Genomic DNA, 25,010 nt, shown 5'->3' on the forward strand with positions numbered 1-25,010 from the left:
TACAGTTTTAAAAATTATTATAAACAATTAGCAAATCAATCGTATTTAAAGCAGAGGTGCAAGAGAGCACAGTAAACCTCCGGCTTCCGCCTCAGAGGGAAATAGCAGTCATTAATCCCATAGAAAGCGATCATTTCCCTTTAATCACCAAAATAAAAATATTGGCCAACAAGACCGAAAATCTAAAGACCATTGTTCAGCATACAGAAAAATTCAATCTACGTAAACTGAAATGGGGTGGAAAGGACATAAAACCAACAATGGACCAATTTAAAAAAGAACTGCTCAGACTAACACCGGAGGAAAAAGAAAACCCGATAGAAACATGGGAACAACTATGTGAGGCCTTAACCAGAAACCCCCCAACCACAAAACAGAGCGTGAGAAGGTATGATACTGGGAAGAAGCCTTGGTACAATATTACCTTGCAAGAGGAAAAAAGGAAAATTACACGTGAAGTACGGAAGCAGGTAAAAGTAATAAAAAGTGGAAAAGTACCGGAGAGGGCGAAATTAAAAGCCATGCGGAAAAAATATAAGATTCTGCTGAGTAACGCAAAAAATTCATACCAAGCCGAAATCTGAACTAAATTACTAATTGCCGGGAAACACAAAAATGCCCGATCATTCTGGGGTATCATTAATAAACTGACAAAGGGCAATTATCTAAAGCAGGGTGCAGGCATTGGAGAAAGTAAGTGGATCCAGCACGTCAAAAACATGTTTATTGACAGGGAGGATGGTCAAAAGTGGCACTGTAAAAGAGAGTGCGAAATATGCGCTAGAAACTCTGAACATTCGGGAAATATTTTGGGAACACGAAACATGCCACATGGAGACACAAAGAAACCTTCTTCGGATAGCGAAAATAGGAATATAGGGAAACTTGTCAACAACCCCACTACAATATCCGAAAAATCAGAAGAAACATTATCAGACATCCTAGTAACAGCTGGCGAGCTAAAATGAATAATAAAACGCCTGAAAAATGAGGATGCAGCAGGTCCCAATGGGCTTCCAAACGCCATCTTCAAACATTCCCCTGAGTTTTGGGCAGAATACTTAACACCACTCTTTAACTTAATTTATAGACCGAACAAGCCGCCTAAGTCCTGGAACGGGAGTATAATCCATCCCATTTTCAAACAAGGTGATCATAACGAGCCAGGGAACTATAGGCTGATATCGCTGATGGACGTTGAGGAAAAACTATACGGGTCATGCCTACTGGTACACCTGCAAGACTGGATGGAAGACACAAAGATCATACCTATGTTCCAAACGGGTTTCCGGCCAAGGACCGGTACACTAACAAACCTGATGACTCTGGCTCTCCTGAAGGAAAAAGCAGAAATAAAGAAGACAAGACTGTATGCTTGTTTTATAGATCTGCGAGCAGCGTTTGACAGGGATGAATCGAACCCGATTATGGGACAAATTAAGATCATGGGGCTTCCCGAAGAACTTACTGGAGGCAATAATAAGCATGTAGTCACACCTGGGCACGAGTCAAACTGGGAGACGGTAGCAGTATCACGGATGAAATTGATACACAACAGGGCTTAAAACAAGGCTGTGTACTGGCCCCAAGGTTATTTAATCTCTATATGGCAGACATCGTCAGTCACAGGCAGGTCGGGGAAGGTCATCCACCGCACCTGTCAAAAAACCCAATCCCCTTCCTGCAGTATGCTGACGATATTGTTGTTTTGAGTCAAACCCCAATAGGCCTGCAAAGGATGATCAACAATCTGGTCGCCTATTTGAAACACGAAGGCATGGAACTGAATAAAGATAAAACCAAAGTGGTCCGTATTGTAGACCCGAAAAAACCAACATTCGTATGGTATGCAAATAGCACCCCAATAAAGGAGGAAGTATCACACAAGTACCTAGGTCTGAAACTGGCGCAAGGCCCAACGAACAAGGAGCACACATTTGACCTGAAGGCAAAAGCACATTCCCTGATCTATGCATACCAGCAATTACAAAAAAAACTAAGTTGCCCAAACTATACACACCTGCTGAAAGTGATAAAAGCGCAAACCTTACCTACCTTGTCTTACGCATTGGCGACCTGGTGTGGCAAAGAGGCGGGGCTGTTAAACAGCCTACAAACAAAGATATACGAGTCAGCTTTAAACCTTCCAAAATCTGCATCACCAGCGCAGGTTCGCTTAGAATTTGGCCTGCTGAACCAGAAGTTTTGCAGTATGGGTACTTTTGTGAACCTCTGTCATAAAGTACGTATGTCAGAAGAAGGCTCACTGGACAACCTGTGCTGGAAAGAAATAAATCGACACCCAGCAGAAACAGCACGTGCCTCACAGTTGGGGAGATTTCCTGTCTCAATCCTTGACCTGTATAGGAATCAATTCAACTTGGGACATGATGCCAGATAGAACTACCTTCGATAAAATTACAAACACTGCGGTCAAATGGAAATCATATCTGGAAGATAAGTCAAGCACCGCAAAACGTCGACACGGGTGGACAATGATAAACTCTTATTCCGGGATAAAGCTGCAGCCCTATTTGGAAAGTCATTTTAACATGCAAAAAAAACAAAGATACATAGAACATCGGCTGGGCCTACAGTTTTCAAAGGACTTGTTACCATTCTGGAAAGGTAGTTACACCGACCTTAATTGTCGTCTATGCGAATATCAAAACGAAACATTAACTCACTTGCTATGTGCTTGCCCAGCTCCTATAGACCTAAGGAGACAGCTTTTAAGGTACATTGTTAATAACCTGAATATTCGATCATGCAGGCAAGCTGTAATTTGATGGCTAGATGGATCATCTCCCATGTTGGCTTGTAGGGGGGTTAAATACATGAGGAAAGTACAATCTCTCCTACAACAAGTGGACCCAGGAAAACACAGTGAATAGGAAGTGCACACTTGAAAACTTTAGCCACAAAAGAAGTGTACAACCAAAATGAAAAATTTAAGATTTTATTAATTGCACGGTCTATTCACTTTACCTTGTGAACAATCAAGCACATTATTTATTAATTTTTACCGATGATTTCAAATGTATGTTGTAATAATTTTTATTAATTTTAAACAATAAATTTGACTTGACTTGACTATAGATGAATGGCACCCACATTTTGGAATAAGTCTTGCTTTTTTGCTCAACAGCTAACAATAACTTGCACCGTAAGTTAGGTTTTGGAAACTAAGGGCGGTATAGTTAAGTAATAGCATCTTTGAAAATGATCATGCTAACTTGATAACAAGATAGGGTATGGGGTTGTTTGCAGACTCAAAGGGGAGCAAAGAGCGGAGATGTGCCTCGTGAGATAGAGTGATGGATAAATTCAAGATCTGGGATTTTTTCATGTTTACTTTGAACCAGAGATGTTACCAAAAGCTTGAAGCCTTGTCACGAAGACAGGGAGGGATGACATCTGGTTAGTAATGGAGAGGATCATGACAGCGACATATAAGCATATAAGACATATAAGCTGTACCGCCGCCGAAGGGTATCCCTGAAATAGTAGGGTTACCTCTTACCTTGTGGGCAAAGGGTTCCATGTGGAGGTCGAAAAAAGTGACACCCTTGTCGAATGCCTCGCTGTATGGGTAAAGGCTGGGACATTACCCCATTTACTCAATTAGCTTCTCTAGAAGGACTACAGACAGAGCGGACCCATCTTCAGAATTTGTCAGCACAACCAAAGCGTTTCAGAGTTTCAAACAGATATACGCTTTCTCAACATCAATGGAGAATAACAGAGTTTTTTTTCTGGGACCTATGTGTGTTATCTATTCAATGCAGAATGTATTTGTTGTTATCCCCACATTGGTAATGAGGTGGAGGGCCAGCATACTGTTGAAATGTTTCACGTTGATATCCAGGAGAGAGATAGGCCTATAGGACCCACAAAGGGCAGAGCCTTTGCTGGGCTTCGCGATGACAGAGATTGAGGCCTTAAGAAAAGAGTTGGTGAGGATGTCTGTATCGGCAAAGGTGTTTTAGAGATGGGTGAGCAGTAGGACTAGTTCCTGGCAAAACACTTTGTAGAAACAGGACGAGAAGTCATCTGGCCCCAGGGACTTCATAACTTTAAAGCAGGCGATGGCTGAAGTCACCTCCTTGATCAGGATCGGTTTCTTTGGCTCTTCAGATTCATGGGCTGGGAGCGGGATAGGTTCTATGCCTCTCTACTATCCACCGTCTACACCACAACATTCTACGTCATGACACTCTACAGTTCTACACAACACTCTACAACACTCCGTTCTACTGCACTGTGTGCTACTCCACTCTACTCCACACTCCTCCACTATACTCTATGACACTTCACTCTACAATACTCTTATCATTGTACTCTATGACACTCCACTCAACAACACTTCACTAACAACACATAAACATATTTATGTGTTGTTTTAAATACAATCTAGAAATCTCTCTAAGAACCATTTATTGGAGGACAGATGTGCATGAAGCCAAATTAGCATAGGGAACTGGAAACATAAATTAAGGGAGATGGTGTTATAGACATTTAGAACTGTCTTTGGGCAAGCGACAAAGGACAGTTGGAATGGAAAACATTAATGGGGTTTATCTTTATAAGTTGTTCAGTCATTAAAAACATTGGAACATTGTGACAGCTCTACTGCCTTGACAAAAAAGCCTACACATTATATGCTTGTTCACATCTGAAAAAAATTACATCTACAGGATGGACTGAGGAATCAAATTTGAACAGGCCTCAGCCAGACTTTAGATTGCACTGAATGAATGAGCAACAAAGGAAGCTATAAAGTAGAGGCAAATGTGTTTTTCCATTTATCTCTTATGTAGTTTCTCTACAGAATGCCATATAATCTGGGATTTCTACCAACAGGGTCTAAGCAATAAATGATTGGTAATATATACTATTTTGTACATATATATTTATGTAATCTACCACTTCATTCCGAATCAAAAAAGAAATCAAAATTATACTGAAAACATATGAAGTAAGTAATAAGTGTGCAGTTAACAGTACCGTAACATTTGTCTCTCACACTAAGTGATTAAGTATTACTATTCTGCACACTGAGGTTTGCACCCGTAAAAGATTTGGCTAATCCGTCAAGAAAATGTTTCAAACACATGCTATCAGTGAAATTCAGATTTTTTTATCTTATAAGAATGCAAGAAACAAAACTATCTAATTACCTCATCCAATTCTGAATCATCTACAGGGATGGGTTTAGGTGGTTCTCTATCCTCGGCTGGAGAAATACTTAGACTCCTATAACAAACAAAGATAAAGGCACCATTTACCCAGCAGAAATACTTATAGAACCAATCCTACTGCAATTTCACTCTACTAGCACATCATTAGAAATCTACTGTGTCTAACACTTCAGTAGAATTATCAGTGATTTATTTGTCTATATATTACAAAGTTAATAGAAAAAAAAAAAATTAATGGGAAGGGAAGGTTGACAATGTCTCGATACTGACTACAACACAAATCCTAAAAATATGTGAAATTCAAAATCTAAGATACTCTTTTAACTTTAACTCTCACTTCTCCATCATGTGAAAGGCTGAAATGAAATGTTGTGAATGCATGTTTGTATGATTCCCTCACTAAGCTACTAGTGTGGTACCTGCCCACTGCCAACTATCAACGCTTTGCTATGAGAGGAACACACTAATTAATGTAGCTGAGGAAAAAAAAGTAATACATGACCTAGCCATATTAGATAGGTTTCCAACTGAATACCATGATCGGTTCCTGGTCAGCCTGGCTCCAAGTTTGGTTGAGGTAAACAATGAAGACCTTACAACCGGCTTGCTCCCACCCTTCCTCCAGGAATCTCTTCTAGTATCCCTTCAGAAGCCTAATAGTCAAGTGCCACTTGCCTCTCCTCCTATCGCCAGTGGCCATATTGGGGGCCGACTATAAAATACTTGGTAAAGTCCTAGTGAATCAGTACTTGAGTGTATTTTCTGTCTTCATTCACCCGAACAAAATGGATTTGTTCCAGGACGTAACACGTCTAATAATAATATTAGACAACTCTTACCCGCGACAGATAGGCCTCGCTGTGATAACTGCAGACAGCATGCCTTATATTGGACGTCGAGAAGGCCTTTAATTCTTGATCTTGAAATTACCTCTCCGAGGTTCTCCAGGCAGCAGACCTAGGCCAACGCCTGCTGACCTACACAAAGCTACTGTACAGAAACCTGTAATTTAGGGCGTGCATTGGGCGCCTGATTTCGCTCCCCTTTCCAATAGGTCAAGGCCAGGCCCGGACTGGCCGTTGCGGACACCGGGCAATCCCCTGGTGCGCCGCAAGGGTTGGGGCCGGTGTTGGGCCCCTGGGGGCCGTTTTTGTTACAGAGTCGTTTTTTCAGCATAGCTGCAAAATCGGCCCTGTAACAAAATCGGCCGAAAACCGGCCCCGGCAAAGAGCTCGGTGGCACCCCCAACCCCTGGGGGGGGCCGGCCGAGCACTTTGCCAGGGCCGGTTTTGCTTCCCAGTCCGGCCCTGGTCAAGGCACACGCGTGAGGGCTGCCTTCTCCCTACCTATCCTATTCTCAATTGCCATGGAGCCGCTGGCTCATCTTCTTTGCTTGGAAGGTCAGCAGTGGGGTAACACTCTTGATGGAACCACAAATGATGTGTCATTCTATGCAGATGACTTTTTATTATATATCCAGGACACGTCAGCAGACATGTTCTCAATATTGTCTACTTTCTGGGACTTTGAGGAAGCAGCTGGCCTCAAAGTGAACTGGTGAAAATCTTGCACATTTCCATTTCACAGCAATGCCCACCCACAAGTAATCCAAATCCGCTATCCTAGAGGACATCTGCGGTCTGTTATCTGGGAGTTTGTCTATATCATTCCCAAGAAGCACAGCTCCAATGGAATGTTTGGAGGAATGAACCTCTATACGACAAGCAGAGGCGATGGTCCACTTCCCTCCTATAATACGACAGCTTTTATACCCCACTATCAAAATAAATTGCTCCTGGTCCCTACACGGTTGGACTGAAAATGTCTAACTAAAATTTTACAGCTTATGAGTAAAATCCGCCCATATTCTCCCAAAATACCCCTCAAGGGTCTCCCGGGACCCTTAGGTCTGCTAACAGATGAGCAGCTTCAGGAGTGGCCTGCACAATCTTTAGAAATGGTTGGAGATCTCTTCCAAGGTGCCCAGATCCTCACATTTGCACAAATTCATCAGGACTATAATATACCCTCAGGACAATTAGCAACATATGGACAATTACTGGTGGCACGTTGATCATTATGGAGAGCCCAAGATGAACCACTTACCCATGCAATGATACATACTTTATTCCACATGGGGGGTGGTCGACATTTTATCACATGGTTATCCAAATCCATTAGAGAACACACTGACATTTCTTTGGTTCACCTCCGCTGCCCCTGGGAGGAGGACTTAACAAGACCTCTTCACAACACCAAGTGGTCATGTGCCCTTGAGTCTCCTAAGACTGTTTCGAGAAATGCTTGTTTTTAAACTATCCAATAAATGATCCTTCACAGGGCTTACTTTACACCCTCTCGTCTAAATCATAAGTTCCCAGGAGCCAATTTCACTTGTCCTAGATGTTTCACCCAGGTTGCTGACTTCTAGAACATGCTCTGATCATGCCCTAGAATAGCACGTTTGGCATGCAGTACATGCTTCATTGGGCACAGTCACAGAACTCACCACATTGAATTTGTGGGGAGGCTACTGCCTTAGGTATTTTCCAAAGACAAAAAAAGTACAGGGTATGGGTGCAATTCGCCAATCTTGCCCTCCTGTTGGCTATGCATCTAGTAACTATGCACTGGAAGGCTCAACACCCCCCTGCTCTCTCCCTATTTCAGAAGGCACTACTTAGGCGGGGAGAAGCAGAAAGCTCTGCACTGCATTGGGTGGAGGCCCATCATATAAAACCAGCACCCTATTGCTGCTATCTGGGACACTATGCTTGTACAGTATAAGGAACTGACTGAAGAGAATGCTCAGCCCTCACAGTGTTAAATGTATAGGCGTCAGGTCACCAAATACTCACTCTCCCCATCACAATACATCTGAATTCACAACCGCTCCATGAGCCCCCCACATTCTGTTTCACAGCATTACACTATTATCGTTTGTGCACCCCCTAGTTCCTTTTTCCACGTTTGGTAACCCAACCCTTTTCTTTATTTGGTCCCCCTCATCCTTCAATGTTAGCCAGTGCAATTCACTCTTGTAATTTGTTAATGTCTCATCCTGCTACAGTTGGCATTGTCTACAGTTGATTATTTGTTATTGTCTCATCCTGCTAAAATTGCTATAATCTAAAGTTGCTTATTCATTAATGTCTTACCCAGCAACAATTCCTCTCCCCCACCTATTATATTATTTTGCCAATCTGCCAATAATAATCCCGCCAGCCATCTTCTGAACTCTGGACACCATACTCCTAGACCTGATATGCGGGTCCCGACGGCGAAGGGTGAGCCTTAAAAAATTGCAGCTAGAACCACATAGAGGGGGGTTGGAGGTGCTGGACAGCAGAGTGTACTATTACATGAGCCAATTGCAGTGGCTGTCCTACTGGACTGCGGGTCGCAACCTGCAGGAGTTGGGGTACACAGTGCACAACATAATTCAGGGGACCCTACACACACTATTACAACCAAAGTGCAAAATCCCCCCTGAATGCACCGCCCTTGTTGAGAACTGCGCTACTGGGCTGGGAAAAAGGGATACAATACATGTGCCGCTGTCTCCCATGTGCTGGTAACATCCCACTGCTGAGGATACCAACACCCAGTGGAAGGCTCACAAAGCGTAGACTGCAGGCCTGGGTTGGCAAATGGGTCGGAACGGTAGGAGCACTGTTTAGCAATAATATCCTCTTAGACCATGAAAAGTTTGCATGGGCAACTGGGGCGCCAAATCACTTATATTTGACACTTGCTATGGTATTGCACTACCTACGTAAGGAAGCACTGGGCTCCTCAGCGAGAGGAACCATCGCCACACAAATTAGTTTGTACACTATATTACATAGGCGAGAGACGCCACCTCATAAAACAGTTATATGTCGGTATTCGGGCCCATGCAGTGGTGCTCCTCCCCGATCTAAGAACCAAATGGTCAGGAGAACTGGGGAAGGTGTTGTCCGACAAGGAATGTGTCGTCATCCTAGAACATCCTAAACTAGTGACCCGCAATGCAAAATTTTAATTCATACAATGCATGGTTCCTCGCCGGTCCTACCTAACACCACGCCGTCTACAGTGGATGTTCCCAAATACACAGCATTACTGTCCTCGCTGTAAGTTGGAGGAGGCAGATCTCATTCACATGCTATGGTCATGCACATGCCTCAGAGAGTTTTGGGAGGAGGTCCGCCGAGCTATAGCGGCAACCACACACTTGCATGCCAATGACACTGTTGTGGAGTGCCTGTTAGGTCTACACAAATGCACAGATCCTCAGAAAATTCAAATTCGATTTCTAGACCTTGCTCTCATAATAGCCATACTATGAGGTAGAAATAGAGACCCCTGCGTTCTACACTTGGCATATTGAGGAAGTGTAATGGAGTGGAGCCGAAAGTGCAGTTGTAAGGCGGGAGGAGACCCGGGGGCTAAGTAAAAACCAGATATCCATGTAATGGGATGCTATGTTGAAGGGCTTCAAAGCCATAGACCCCAACCCTCTACTTAGTACCCCAACTGCACAGCAGAACACTTGCTCTAGCCGTAACACCCTGGGTTGTAACGGCACGACTAGTTCCGATGCGCAACTGCAGGTGTGAAGCACACTACTCAAGTTAGCTCAGGATGCACCACTAAACCTGACAGTGGACATGATGGACCAGAACGAGGGAGGGTGGAGGGTGGAGGGTAGTTGTTACTAGTTGGCAAATTCATTTTCAATGTTGACACCTACAAAAATAAAACGATGTATTACATGATTGCCCAAAAACACTACAGTAGAGTTAACTCACATATTGGCAATGTAGCACATTCACCTGACTGTTGTAAGATGCAAAATTGCAAGAAACATAAAAGATAAATGTTTGGAAATTATGTATGTTATAACGTACAAACCAATAAAATCTGTTTGAAAACAAAATCCTGCAACAATTCCTATTGTCTACAGTTGATGAAGCCAATAAAAATTGCTTAATCATAATTTTGCTATTTTTTCTTTGCTTCTCATTTAGACCTGGGTAAAGGCACCATCTATGTCCACACTTGAAACCCACAATTACCCCGCCATCCTCTCACCATGCGTATTGATTACAGATACTGCTAGGTCAAGGCTGGAGGATGGCAGAGTGGCTCCGCACTGAGATGCAAGTACTGCTAGGCTGATGCTCTTGTTCCCCCTGGTTTGCACAGCTGGAACGCCTCTTGGTAGAAGCACTCAGATCCTGTGGGATCATCAGAAATTCCTCTCAGAATAGGTACCAGTAAAAAATCCCTGGAAATTCCTTAGGGCTTGGGGTCTCAAAATGCACTTGTAATCTCAAAGATGTTTTTGGTTTCAACAAGGAAACCACAGAGCTTCATCTTTCATCACAAGGTTTTCTTGCACACCCCAGAGAAATTAATACTTGGGATTGCCTGTGTGTCCTGAGGTTTAGGTGTAACAGGAGGCCTCTCCCCTCTATGGGACTCAGAAAAATCCCAAAGGATTCCCCTTGGTCCTGGCATACAGGTATGGCAAACCGTGGAAATCTCTGGTGGTTTTATTAACTTCAGAGAGAGGAAAACAGGGGGCTACCACTAGCTCAGCGAAAAGAGACCTAGCCACCAACCCACTGCAATCCTTCTACTCTGCCAGGTTAATTTAAAAATAAGGGTGGTGAATGCTGCAAATACAGCCTCACATGGCAGGAGCTTGACTGGCTGTTTGCCATTGTTGAGCAGAAATAACATCAAGATGACATTATGCCCAACTCCGCCACTTCCTGGTGAGTGGTGGTTGGGTGGTAGTGTTTGGTAGAAGCTCGCAAATGCCTGGTAAGGCCAAAATAGGCACCGTTGTGTTGGTAAATAATGGCATTTCATGAAAGCATCTGATGGCATGTCCAAGATTGGTAGGTGTATTTTATACTTATGAGGTGTTATTGTATGTTGTTAAATATTCCTTATGTTCGGGCACATTATTGCAGATTGGGCATTGATGCTAGCTCTTCACATCTTTAATATTTAAAAACTGGATTACATCAATGTGTAATCAAAAATGATTTAACTATTGATATTAGAAAGTAGTCTGCAATATGTGATATTGTAAACGCTGTATTGCAGGAGAGGGAAATACTGTTAATTTCACATCGATTTAGGTTCTGTGTGTCAGCTGGTACTGACACCCTCTCACGCTTCACTTCATCTTAATATTAAGGGCCAGATGTAGGAACCCTAATACCGGTCGGTAATGGTCGAAATTACCGAATTTCGGCTGTTACCCACCGGTATTAGGCATTTGGGATGTAGGTGGCTACATTTCAGATTTGGTAATTTACCGAATCGGTATTTAAGAATTCGGTAAATAAAATACCGATTCGGTAAATTACCGAATCTGAAATGTAGGAAGCACTCAAGTGAGTGCTTTTCACCTGTAAGGATTCGTTATTTACCACCAACTACAAGTTGGTGGTAAATAACGGAAACAGTTTAATAAGCTATTTTGTGCTTTTTTAACAGTGCCATGTAGCAGACATACATGCCCTTAGGGCATGTATGTGTGCCACATGTGCACCCATGCACTATTCAGGGGTGCATCAGGGTGTCAATGTGACACCCTGCCACCCTTGAAAGGGTTTCTCCTATTACCGATTCGGTATTTACCGAATCGGTATTTACCGAATCGGTAATTCCCATTCATTCCTATGGGCCTCCAGGCCCATAGGAATGAATGGGAATTACTGAATCAGTATTTACCGATTCGGTAAATACCAAGTCGGTAAATACCAATTCTTAATTACTGAATCTTACCAATTCGGTAATTTTTACCGAAAAATTATCTACATCCCATTTACCTATTCTTAAATACCGAATCGTTAAATTCGGTATTAGAATAGGTAAATTGAGATTCCTTACATCTGGCCCTAGGTCTTTCTGTAAAATGCATAGCATGTTTTGGCTGAAGCTAGTACCATCAATGCAAACTGATTTTGAGCACCCACCTTTTCCAGGAAACTGGTTTATGTCATGTACCGGCCATCATGACATTCTCAAGTACAGTATTTCCACATATTCATGCTTTATTTGCCCAGCCACACTTTGCTCAGAGGTAAAAGGGGTTGTTTTTTGTCCCATGTCTTGCTATGGGTGGAGAGATTAGCGACAACCTGGCCTTGCTTGACTACACTTTTCTTCAATGCCCCAACTCCATTTTACCCAGAGACAAGGTGGAAAATTTTGAGAATCCTTGACTTACCTATGTTGGGGGTATGTAGTGTACCCCACAATGCGTAAAATGGGGTTGTGTTTGGCTCTTTCCTTTCCCAAAGGCCCAAAGCAGGACTGTGTCTATTCCAGTTAGCTGCCTTGTCTAAGGGTGGGGAGATTTGTTCTTTCAACAACAGCAAAGGGGTAGAGGGCTCTCTGTTCAGCCCACTGTCCAAGTGAAGGTGGGCGGAAATCTATGCTCCAGCCCTGACCAAGAGTGGGAAGAATGTTGTGACATACAAACTGTGCCTTGCCTGAGGTCAGTGGTATACTTTAACTCCCAATCTAACTCAAGATTCACTTTGCCCATTGGCAAAATAATTGTGAAAACAAAGACGAAAAGAAGATACTGGTGAAGGTGTTAGCTGTTCTGGGTCTCATTCACCCACATTCTGTGAAGGGTGCATGGGTTATTTCTCCACTAAGGCTCTGGGGCTACGCCCCACTGAAATTCATACACATTCCTGCACAAATATTAGATAGATCGATTTATTTAGAGTTATGATTGTATCTCAAAACAATTTGATGTATTTAGATCTGGGCTGTCTGTCCCAGGCTGTCTGTCCCACCTCGCTCAAAAGCTGCAGACAGAAGCCAGGCAGTAAATCAACTCGCAATTCATTGCCATTGTAGTCTATGGTAGTATCCACTATAGGCCAGTGATGATTTCAGCATCAGGGTTTTGGATGTCTCCGTCTCCATCTCTGCCTGAGGGCAGACGCCTGTTATTCACTGGCCTAGATCCTACCCTTTCCCATTTTTCATAGATAGGAGTGGATGGAAGTACGTTTGATTTGATTCCTTGTACTCTGTAATGGTAAGTGTTATAATGCTAATCTTGTGTAATGTATATTGTGCTGAGAATCCTGGCCCCACGAACCAGACCCACTGTGACACCCCAGGCCCTGGCTGAATGTCGTTGGCCCCGTTAGAAGTGGAACTGCTGTTTTGTTTACCCTGCAAAATGGATTAAAAAGACTGACAGGGTTTTAGTTCCCTTGCGAAGATGAACCAAATATCCTATTCAAGCGCAACGGGAGAAATTTTTGATTAGAGTAAATACATTTCTCTGCTGTATGCTGATAAAACTGGCCCTATCTTAATGTTCTTAACATTAATGTCAAAAACATGGATTGATTTATGAATGTTAAAAACATTAAGACAATGCATGTCAGCGATTTAGTTCCCCACTTATTTCACATTTTTTACTTAATCTTGCATTCCTCAAGAGTGTTGGATATTTTATCATGTTTTTTTCTGTATTTTTTCTGTGCATCTTATTACTCCTGCATAGTGCATACTTTGAGCCTTGCCCATGGCCGGACTGAAAGCTGAAACCAGCCCTGGCAAACCGCTCGACCTGCACCCAAGGGATGGTGCGAGTGGGAAGCGCCATCCTGCTGCCGCTTTGGTTACAGGCGGCTGATATTGCAGCACTGCTGCAAAATCGGCCACCTGTACCTAAACCGGCTCCCGGGGAAATGTCCGACCCTGGCCATGCCAGGTGCTTATGAGGTGCTTTGAGAGCTCTGAACCTGAGGCTGAAGCTAAAGAAAAGTGCATGTCAGTTTGTTGGCCTCCATGCAGAGCACACAGAACAATGGTCATGTATTCCAGTTGCAATCCAAACGTGTGTGAAGGGAGTACACAAATGTCAAAATATTTACAAGGCAAAACCAAAAGGAAATAAATTGCCTAAACGTGAGTGAGTGTAGTGTATGTTTGGAGGGGGTGAAGTGAGGTAAATGCAAGAAGTGCATTCGGGGGAGAGTGAAAAGAGGGTGCTTAAGAGAAAAGAGAGGCAGTTGAAGATGTGCAGATGGACAAGATATGCATAGAAAAAGGGCGTACATATCTCATCTTAAGTGCGCATAACTAAAGGCCAAAACTCCTTCCACAGGCTTCAATACGATTTGATTCACAGACTCACAATTTAAGAATTGAAACATTTCCAATGGTAATTATTTATAATAAATCATTGTTGTTACTCATTTACCTTAAACAGCTAACAACAATTGACAAAGCCAATTGAACTGACAGGTTTTAGGTGTATGTTAGTTGCTGTGTTGTACATCTGGATTCAAATATATCTCAAAGAGAATCCAAAATACCTGTTGGGTGGCACACAAACAGAATCTCAGAAATGTATTTTACACGTTCTCTTTTAGAAAGCCCCCACTTTTTTCATCCCTATTAAGACCTGTTGCACATATTTCTATATGACTGATTGTAGCCAACAGCAGTGGGTGCTTCCCGAAGCCTGGTTAGAGCATTTTCTTCCAAAGTTGATTCTTCATGCAGTGCAAGACACTGGACACGCACAAATTGTGAAGGGCTAAAGTTGTTGCACTTTACAGTTTGCACATTGCAGTACCCATTGATAATAATAATTAAGTAAGATACGGTGCAGTTTTAAATGTGTTTGATATTTAAAGACTATACAATCCCAATGCTTCATTAGCCTTGCTTTAACTAAATTAATTTGCTTTAAAATGCAACATTTGCCTATCTTTTTTACTTTTTTTCTCTGGGTGAGAACCCTACCTGGACCTCACGTTTTTGCCAATTACAGTTGCTTTCAAATGCCATCAGCCACCATTTTAAGGGGGATAGAGGCGCTGTACAGATGCGATCTGTCTAGGAGCTCTATCCCCAAAAGCAATACGGGCACTCCTGAAACTGTCAGCTTGTCAAGACTTTTTTCACTCTCAAAAGCATGAAGATGAAAGAGCTAGCAACAGAAAATATCTGCCTAGGTGTCCCGTTTGAAAATATCAGCAGTACACTGGGCCAGCTATTAGATGCCTTGTGCCACCTTCACACTTGGAAAAAGGATCATAGAGGCATAGAACAGCAAACAGTTACCCCACTGCCCTGTAGGCAAGCAACAGTACTCTATGACAGTTGTTAGCTGTCTCAAACTTCCTTCAGAGTTGGAAAAAGAAGAAAGTGGGTAAACAAGACTCCACCTGTTTCTGGCTAGGCAGTTTGGGGTTGGGAAGAAAAAACATTTGTTTTTAGCTGTTGGTCAGTGTCTACAACAGGCTGACAAAGTTATGATTAGAAATAAACGAAAATTCTGAAACAGGCTAGTTACGGCTAGCTGAATCTACACATACTAGACGTAACATGCACCTCAAGTGTAGTGGTCACGTTCTCACCCAAGGTGCAAGACAAGGAATAAAAAAAATGACCTCGTTGACAATATTGGTGTCATTTCATATTCCTGTAACAATTATCGTGGTAGTCTCTCGAAATCCCCCCTCACCTGGCACCACCGCTGTTACACAGCGGTCGCGGCTGACAATGATAATGCAATATCATTAATGAAATCTCACTGCTTGTACATGTGTTGAATTCTAAAGAATTTTAAAATCCTTTTATTTATTATTATGATTATTGAGCGGTCATAAGAATTGCAGTTGGGGACATGTGAAATCCTTGCACTGGGCTAAATATGCCAACAGTGCGCAAAATTGCAGGAAAAAAAACATTAGATAGTGCAAACGTTATCAGCAAATAAACACTTATTTATACCCCCTTAGACTAACTGACATACTTTGATGTATTTCAAATTCCAAATATCAAGAGTAAGCTAAACATGTTAATTGTTTACCTAGTGTTGTGCAGATATGTGACTCTGTGCCAACGTTGTTAGAAAATCAAATATTTTTTACAACTCCCTTAACTTGTCCCTTCCACCACCCTTTGTTGAACCTGCATGAATAACACGTTGCTTACCTTTGGTAATGCCTTATCTGGTAGAGGCTCTATCTACCAGCAGATTCCTTTCCTAAGAATACTCCCCCAGTTGTCAGCCTGGATCTGGACATTTTTGCAAGTTGCCAACTTGCATGCCTTTAGGTGGAGTTCCACGTGACTTCGTCAGCATTGTCCGTGCTAAAAGTTTTGTGAACTGTGCCTACATAGGCACACCCCAGCACGCTGACCTCAGTTCCATTTGTTCCGCGTTATCAGCTACAAACCGGATTGAGCCTCCGTCAGTCATTTTTTGAATGGATTTTTGCTACATTTTGATGAGATTTTTACACAATGCCAATTCAATACAGGAAGGGTTCAGAGACATGCATTTAATGGGGGTAACTGTAGGGAGGGGCAGGTAGATAGTATTGCCTATTTAAGGTAGCCTGTTGCGTCAATATAGAGGAGGTTTCTATGGGTTTGGAGAACACTTCCTCCAAGATCATACCATAAAGGCCAGACAACATTCTCCAGTTCTGACCACATACCCTGACATTTTGAAGAATTGGGAAAACTGCCACAGCTACTGGTCATAAGCTTAAAGAACTATGCAGACAGTACTTCCGTTGGTGATAGTGGCAGGCCTCAGACCTACTTAAGGCATTTGTAGTCTGTAGGGCTAGCAGTCCCTGGGTGTATCATTTAGGAATAAAAAGTGTGGCACTAAGATCGCTTTCATAGACCAGGCATTCCATTGTAATGGAACCGTGTCAACAATGGTAGCTCGTTCATAAGGAGTGTTTACTATTTAAAAACGAACATTAGAAGTCCACTTAGAACAAACAAAATCATATTGCTCCTTGAGCAAATGGCAGAAAGTTCAGCAAACACCGTAACATTGTGCCTTTTACTTAAGATGCAGAAGCCAGTAGTAAACAACTTCTGCTTCGGCTGCACGTCTGGGCTGCTTGGAACCCATCCCTGAAACTGAGTAACAAGATTTTGCGTTCACTACTTCAGCTGTTCACTCCTTGTGACTGGAGTGTTATTTGGTCATTTAGTACTGGGGTGGAATGTTAATAAGTGAGCATTTGGTGGTGGCTGATGATTGGAAAGGACCTGTTTGGTGTTGTTCCATTATACTAATAAACCCACTTTCTACTCAACTGGAGCCTCTAGCGAATTCTTCCTGAGCAGAACACAGCACTAAGAAATTAGCGACCACTTGTTGAGCCTGTGCAGGGGGCAGGCTTTTAACAACACCAACCCCTAACTTTGTGTACTTTTGGGCCGAAATTCCTCAGCGCACACTGAGAAAAGTATTTGGCCTCTCCAGTAAAGAAGAGCACCAACGACGCAGTACTGGATTTATTGAGAGCACCTGAATTAACAAAAAATTGACGTTACCATGTTTCTAGAGACCAGCCGACGGCCATGCTCGAGGAGTAGAGGTAAGCCGTTGAACTGTTAACTGATCCAGCGTGAAGCCAATACCTGATCAGGGATCGATACTCATCAATAATATACAACAATGGCCTAAACACATTCACCCAAATCTCTGATGCGCTGGGGTCAATTTATATAATGCCTTCAGATTTCAGTTTCTTTATAGATACATGATTGACATTTCAAAATATATTTCCAACTATACATCAACTTTCCTTCCACTTGGTCGATGGACCAATTAGTTGAAGAGTTTATGGTAATGATATTACACCTCTAACTATTCAGTCAGTTTAAAATAATCACAGACTCTCAGTGAGGTTAATAAAGTTTATCTCATAATTCTTAAAGTTCATAATGCTCAATGCATATGGCACAAATTCAAACAATGAAATTCATAAAGGGAGAGAAATTGTCATTATTTGTAATCAGATTAAAACTTTGTTATTCAAAATACGGTAGTAACATAAAGAAGTGGATAGATTAAGAGACATAAGTTTCAGCAAAATATAATGCAAGAAACAATATTTATGATGGAGTGGGTAGGTGGAGAGACCAAAGTTACAGAGATACATACATTTGCAAGTAATTTTGCAAGAAAGAGTCAGAAGGATACAAACCCCAATGGATCTGAAGAAAACCACCCCCCTGGGGGCCCCCGAAATAGGATCAGGGAACAAAGAAGTCAGGAACCAGGAGCAGGACAGAGACAGGAAACTGCTAAGCTTCTGTAAACCAAAGATCAGCAACGCATTCGCCCATCTTCTTTTCCTCCCCGCAACTCTAAACCACACCCCTAAAGGCATCCCAATTATACCCTAAAACCTACATGTCCATCCCACATTAGTTGCAACAATTTGCGTAATTCAGCAGCTGATTGGTAGATTCAGGAGGTGGTCCTGTCACACCACTGTGACTTCACTTAAATGTTAGGCATGTCATTGTTTTACATCCTTTCCCATAGCCCACTCTTGACTTATTCGCATGTTTCTGTCATAAGATACATTTAAACATTTTAATTAATAGAATTCAGCAGTATCCGTGGAAGGAGCTTTCTGTCCCACAGTCAGTCTCGTCTTCTGGCAAGTAGACAATATGCTCTCTGGTTAGTGTCCTTCAACCTTTGTCCTTTCATTGCAGTACTCAGCACTTCAGTCTGCACTGACAGGTTAGTTTCACTCTTTGTTCTGATCCCTACTAACTCAGCCAACTTTATGAAAATGGACGTTTATTCAGCTCACTATGGCAAAATGGACCAGAACATTCATTAATTATATGATAATGTATTTTTCACTGTTTCTCACCCACCTTTGCACTATTTTCCCTGTTAAATGTTGACCTAGCAGAAGCACAAGGCAAAAGCAGCATTATTTATTAGATTTAAAGAAATATGCACAATGCGGCCTAGTCATGCTTTATTTCTTGATTGTTTCAAAGCACAATGTAAATACCGTTTTTTTTGTTAGTTCTTTCATGCAATTCAACATGTTAATGCATGCATGCGTAAAACACTTTGCCCTCGTGTTTATGAAAGGTGCACATTATTTTCTATTACTGCTTCCTGTTAGTACGTTTTATGGGGGTGTTCATCCGAGAAGGTCTCTTTCTGAAAAATCCTGCTCCATCAATCCCCCCTCTGATGGCTTCTTAGAGCCATCATAAAATACCTACCACACCAAGTGCCATCTTCATTTATCTATAACTCTGTGTTCTGTCTTTTTATGACACTTTTATCTACATCTTTCATAATGTCATGGTATTCTCCTTTCATCTCTTCTAGTTCTATCTCCTCTCTTTTTCTTTTCCTTGCTCTTCGTTATTCCTTGATTCTGTCACTTCATTTCTTCCACTCTTAAAACATATATATGTTATTGTTATCACTAAAGCTACTATTGCTACAGAAATAATTGGCATTATTTTTTTTCCTAATAAGCTGCTTACAAAGATAGAAAACCATTTACCTACTGAAGAGAAACCCTTACCAAGTTTCTCCCAAACACGGTCAACCTCCAGTTGGGTCAAGTCTTCATGTAATTTCGTAATATTCTTAATATATCCCTCAATCCCTTTACTTTTATCAGGGACATAGATACAGCAGTGTTGAATTCTCAACATGCCACAGACTCCACCCTCTTTTGCCAATAAGATATCAAGGGCAAGTAGATTTTGTAAAACCATTGATCTAATTGCAACCATTTCTGTATCAATCATTAAGAATCCGGCAGCAGTATCTGTTGATAAATGATCAACCACTGTAGGCAATTATCACATTTTGTGTGAATTCAGAACGAATCCAACTGAGGGTATCAGTGCGCCAAAAATATCACTAACAATTTCTAAGCAAACATATTTTTCCCTTTTGGTGCCAGTCCAGGGACATTGCAGCGAATGTCTCGCCCTTCTCATAATTTCCTTCTCTAAAAGCCCATGGTGGAACCCATGATTTCTGTTCAGCAGCTTTTCTTTGGAAACGTTCTCTTCTAATTTCCACCATTTCGATGAACACTTTCTCCTCAACTTGCAAACTACAAGTTAGGTTATTTTTATAGGCATATTCTATATCTAAAGTTTTGTTAGTATGAAAAAATTCACCCATGTATCGTGCATTCTTTCTACTTAAAGCCTTATTTATCACTTTTATAACAGGTATTTCTGAAAATATAAAATCTATATTAGAATATTGATATTCGAGTTTCCCTGTTACGTAGAACAGGCTGGTAAGGACACTGCAAGAAACACCACATGTTAAAGATAGGTGGTGATAAGTCACCCCCTCTGAGACAAACGAAGGTAATTGCATGCACACATAACATTCACACATAACAATCACTCACATTAATGGTATTAGTATATTCATATACCAATTTAGTAAAGTCATTTAACGAAAAATCATTATTGGATTTGTTATGGTGGAAAATACTTCCACCTGATTGTCCAATATTAGTATTCTGGTTTCCATTAGTTACATCATTCACTCTTTCTCTTGTTACATCATTGGTACTGTTTCCATTAATTACTATTAGAATAGGTACAATGACTGTTAATATTACCCCTACAAGCATCAATAGAAAGACACTACATAAGCAAGCTTTAATACAGCTATGTTTTAGACTAGAATTTGAATGTTCAGTCTTTTCTACTTCAACCATTTTGTATTCTATAAAAAAATAAAAATATACGAAAATCTAAACCTATTAATTATAATTCATCAAAAAAAATCATAAATAAAAGTGTAATCCTACAGTTCAAGGCTTTCTTCTTTACCCCCTTTTCATTTTCTTTCTTTGGGTTTTTTGAATCTTTGAATTTGTCTTCTTCTGACAAATATTGCACCACAAATTTATTTTTCTTCAGTTCTTTTAAGGGGGTCTTAAATTGCTTTCATCAACTTGCTCAGTATTGGAACTGTCTTTGTCTTCACTTGGATCTGAACAATTTTTTCTAAGATGATGTAAATCCTCTCAGGTAATTTGTATTTCCTACTTGGGTGTGTTAATCTCATTGTCTTTTGTACTAACTCTTCACCTGACTCTTCTTGTTCAGTGTAACTTGAGACCTCATTAATTTGCTCTGGCCTTTTCTTTAACCTTCTTCTCACTATTTTGTACTTTAATCTTTTCACTCCTCCTGGCCAATTATCACCTGTTCTTTGTTTCTTAGGGGCTCATTACGATGGCGGGCGGATATCAGTCTGCCTGCCATCGTTGCAGTGCTGGGATTACGTGTGGCGGTCCCACCACTGCAATTAGGATGCACCCACCATACTGGCAGGTGAATCCCGGGCCTTCAAAACTGCAGACAGTGCTGCAGGCTGCAGCACCGTTCGCAATGTGAAAACGGCATGCACTGCATTTCCTTGCACTGCGTGGCACCAGATATATTCATCAGTTTGTTTGCTGGTACAAAGGCTTGTCTAATTGCTCTTCCCAATAGGACTTCATGTGGACTCAATCCTATCTTTTTGTTAGGAATACTTCTCAGACTCATCAATACAAGGTGTAAAGCATCAGGCCATTTCAGTGACATGGATGCACACACTTTCCCTAACCTAGATTTTTTTTAGTGCCATTGATCTGCTCAACCACTCCAGATGCTTCGGGTCAATAGGCACAATGTAGCTTCTGTTCAATTTTAAATGATGCACAGATCACCCAAATTACTTCATTGTTAAAGTATGTTCCTGTATCTGTCTCTAAAGTGACTGGAAATCCAAACCTAGGGATCAATTCTCTCAAGAGCAGTTTAGCTACAGTTAGGCTATTATTTTTTCTCGTGGGATAGGCATCCACCGAACGAGAGAAAAGGCAGACAATAACTAGCAAGTATTTCAGCCCGTTGCACGGGGGTAACTTGACAAAATCCAATTGGAGTTGGGTAAATGATCCTCCTGCTTTTCCAATTGTACCGCAGCTAACAACTATCTATCTGCCTGGATTTTGTTGCTGACAGGTGACACACACTCTGGCAAAGCCTCTCTGCAATGACCCTGAACTTTGGGTTATACCATGTCTGCTTGAAAAGTCTGATCATTGCCTCTCTTCCAATATGTGAACCTCCATGGTACACCTTGGCCATGTGGGAAAGTAAAGAATCTGGCAAGACTGGTTGATCATTAAAACAGACCCACAAATCGTCCTCAGCTCTCTTTCTCAGCCTGTATAACTCCATCTTTCCTTTTCCCCATCACTTGCCTCTTCCTGCATCTGCCTAACTTCTCCCCAAGTCTCAGATGTAGTTGTAAACATAGGATGGCATTTGGTATTCCCCCTCTCAAGTGATCTGTTTAAGGCCATTATATTTCGTGCACAGAAACGCGCAATTTGATCGGCGTATCTGTGGCCTTCATCCCATAATATCTCCTGATTTATGTGCGCCACATTTGATCACTGCAATTCATTTGGGCAGTTGTAAAGCATCCAATAATTCTTTTACAGTTTTGCCGTTTCTGATAGGGGAACCTGAAGAAGTCAGAAATCCCCTTTGCATCCATAGCTGAGTCATGTACAATGCCAAAATCATATTGACTGTCAGTAAATATGGTTACTTTCAGACTTTTGGCAATTTTGCACACTCTAGTCAGAGCTATCAGTTCAGTATTTTGAGCAGTGTTTACTCCTTTTACACAGGATGCTTCTAAAACTCCAGTTATGGTGCATACGGCATAGGCAGTACATAGTTCACCTCTCTCATTTCTTAAACATGACCCATCCACTAATATCTCACAGTCTGATTCTTCCAATGGAAGATCTTCTATATCTGGCCTAGGTTTGGTGCACAGCTCTGTCACATCCAAACAATCGTGATCCGCTTCCTCTTTCACTTCCTCACAACGTGAATTTGGTAACAAGGTAGCCGGGTTCACAGTTGTGCACCTCATCAAAGTCACATTCTAAGCACCCAAGATCACTTTTTCATATTTAGTCAGTCAACTACAGGTCATGTACTGGGTCTGGGTACGAGACAAAAAGATTTCAACTGAATGTGGAACATACACCTTGACTGGATATTCCATCCAAATCGCTTCACTCTGTTCCAGACTCACACAAATGGCAGCTACTGAGCATAACAGCCTGGTAATGCTGCAGCCACTGAGTCCAAAGTAGTAAAAAAATATGCTATTGGACATTGTGCCATTCCATGATTTTGATTAAGGAATGAAAGGACACACTCATCTCCTTCACAGCAGTACAATACAAACTCTTTGAATAATCTGGCATTCTCAATGCAGGTGCTCGACAAAGACTATTTCTCAGTTTAATGAATGATTCCTTTTCTTCATCATCCAAAACAATCGGATCTTTCACATCCTTTCTCATCGACCTCTGTGAAGGTTTTGCAATCAGTGAAAAGCCACTGATCCACTGCCTACAGTATCCAACCATTCCCAAAAACATTTGTACATTTTTTTGGAGTTTTGGGGTGGTTTAATTTGTTCAATCACATTAATCCTTTCTGGTGTCACTTTTCTGACTCCCTTTTCTATTCTGTGTACCAACTTTGGACTTCCAGTTTACAAAATTGTAATTGTGCTCGGGACACCTTGTGTCCTGCTTCTGTCAAATGGTTCAATAAGGCAATGGTGTCTGTCACACAGGCCTATCGGGTTTTTTTATGCCACCAATAGGTCATCAATATACTGAACCAAAAATTGAATTTCGTGGCATGAATAAAGTCTCTAGACATTTCTTCAAAATCTGATTAAAGATTGAGGGACTTTCAGTAAACACTTGAGGAACTTGGCACCATGCCAAGACACGGTCTCCGAACCGGAACGCAAACATGCACTGGCTTTCCGGGTGTAAAGTCATTGAGCAAAAATGCTTGGCACAAATCAATTATTGTGTACTATTTAGCAGCACTGGGAATTTGGTAAAGGATCACGGCTGGATTTGGCACTATACGACAGCAGGGTACCACAATTTGATTTATTTTTCTCAAATCCTGCACTGTTCTTTATTTCCACTGGGCTTCTTTATTCCTATAATTGGGGAATTACAAGGCCTGCTCAGTATTTCCTTTAGAATCCCTTATTCAATCATTTGATCAATCACAGGAACAACTCCTGTAATTACTTCTGGACTCATTTAGTACTGAGGTGGGTTTGGATATATGGCACCCTCTTTCAATGTGATCTGAATCGGATCTAGCTTTGTCATTAGGCTAATTACCTTTCCAGTGAAATCCCGCACATCCGACCTCACTGCACTTTTCAATTCTTCAGGCTTATTCTCTTCATTGAGAAGTGAAAGCAACTGATCCACTTCTGTCCCTTGATTTGCACTCGAGCAATCACATTATTTGGCTTGGGAGCTTGTTGCACCTGTAACTGTGGAGTAACTATCTGCTGCTGCTTCTGCTGCTGCTGCTGCTGTTGATTTACACCCACCTCAATCTGAATCTGTGAAATAAAATGTTGGTTTACCCCGTTATTCTTTTGTGAAGATCTACACTCATTCTTCCAATGTCCAATTTTTCCGCACGCATGACAAGGAAATGTCTTTTTAGCTTCATCTCTGCCCATTTCCCCTCTACCTCCACTGGGTACCTGACCATTTTGATTTTGACCATTCCTTTGATAACCTGCTTGTGAATTATTGTTTGACTCTTGCTGCTTTGCTACCTTCACTTGAGCCCACATAATTTTCTCTTTTAACTGTTTATGTTTAGTATCAATTTTGTCACTGCAATACTTTGCATACCTTAAGATCTCATCAACTGCTTTGCTCAAACCAGCAGATAAAATGCTGCTGCATCATTTTGCTAATCTCTGTTCTCGGTCAAAATACAAAATAGTACACAAAATGTCCCATATCTTTATCTCCAATATTCTCAAATCCACTGTACTGTTTGGATACCTGTAGCAACCTTTCACAGTAGGCATGAACTAATTCATTTGGGGCCAGATGTAGGTAAGTAAAT

The 25,010-nt window shown here is 41.5% G+C and overlaps 1 protein-coding gene across 1 annotated transcript in view; it reads right to left on the reverse strand.

Annotated features, from left to right (window-relative positions):
• Nucleotides 1–25,010, reverse strand: part of CCDC38 (coiled-coil domain containing 38) — a 2,358,499-nt gene that overhangs the window by 1,238,844 nt on the left and 1,094,645 nt on the right. Inside the window, exon 9 of the mRNA XM_086919075.1 lies at nt 5,181–5,256. Within this exon, the coding sequence (XP_086775201.1) occupies nt 5,181–5,256 (76 nt within the window). The remainder of the gene's footprint in view (nt 1–5,180; nt 5,257–25,010) is intronic.

Source organism: Lissotriton vulgaris, chromosome 1_1 (genome assembly GCF_964263255.1).
Source record: "Lissotriton vulgaris chromosome 1_1, aLisVul1.2, whole genome shotgun sequence".
NCBI lineage: Eukaryota > Metazoa > Chordata > Amphibia > Caudata > Salamandridae > Lissotriton > Lissotriton vulgaris.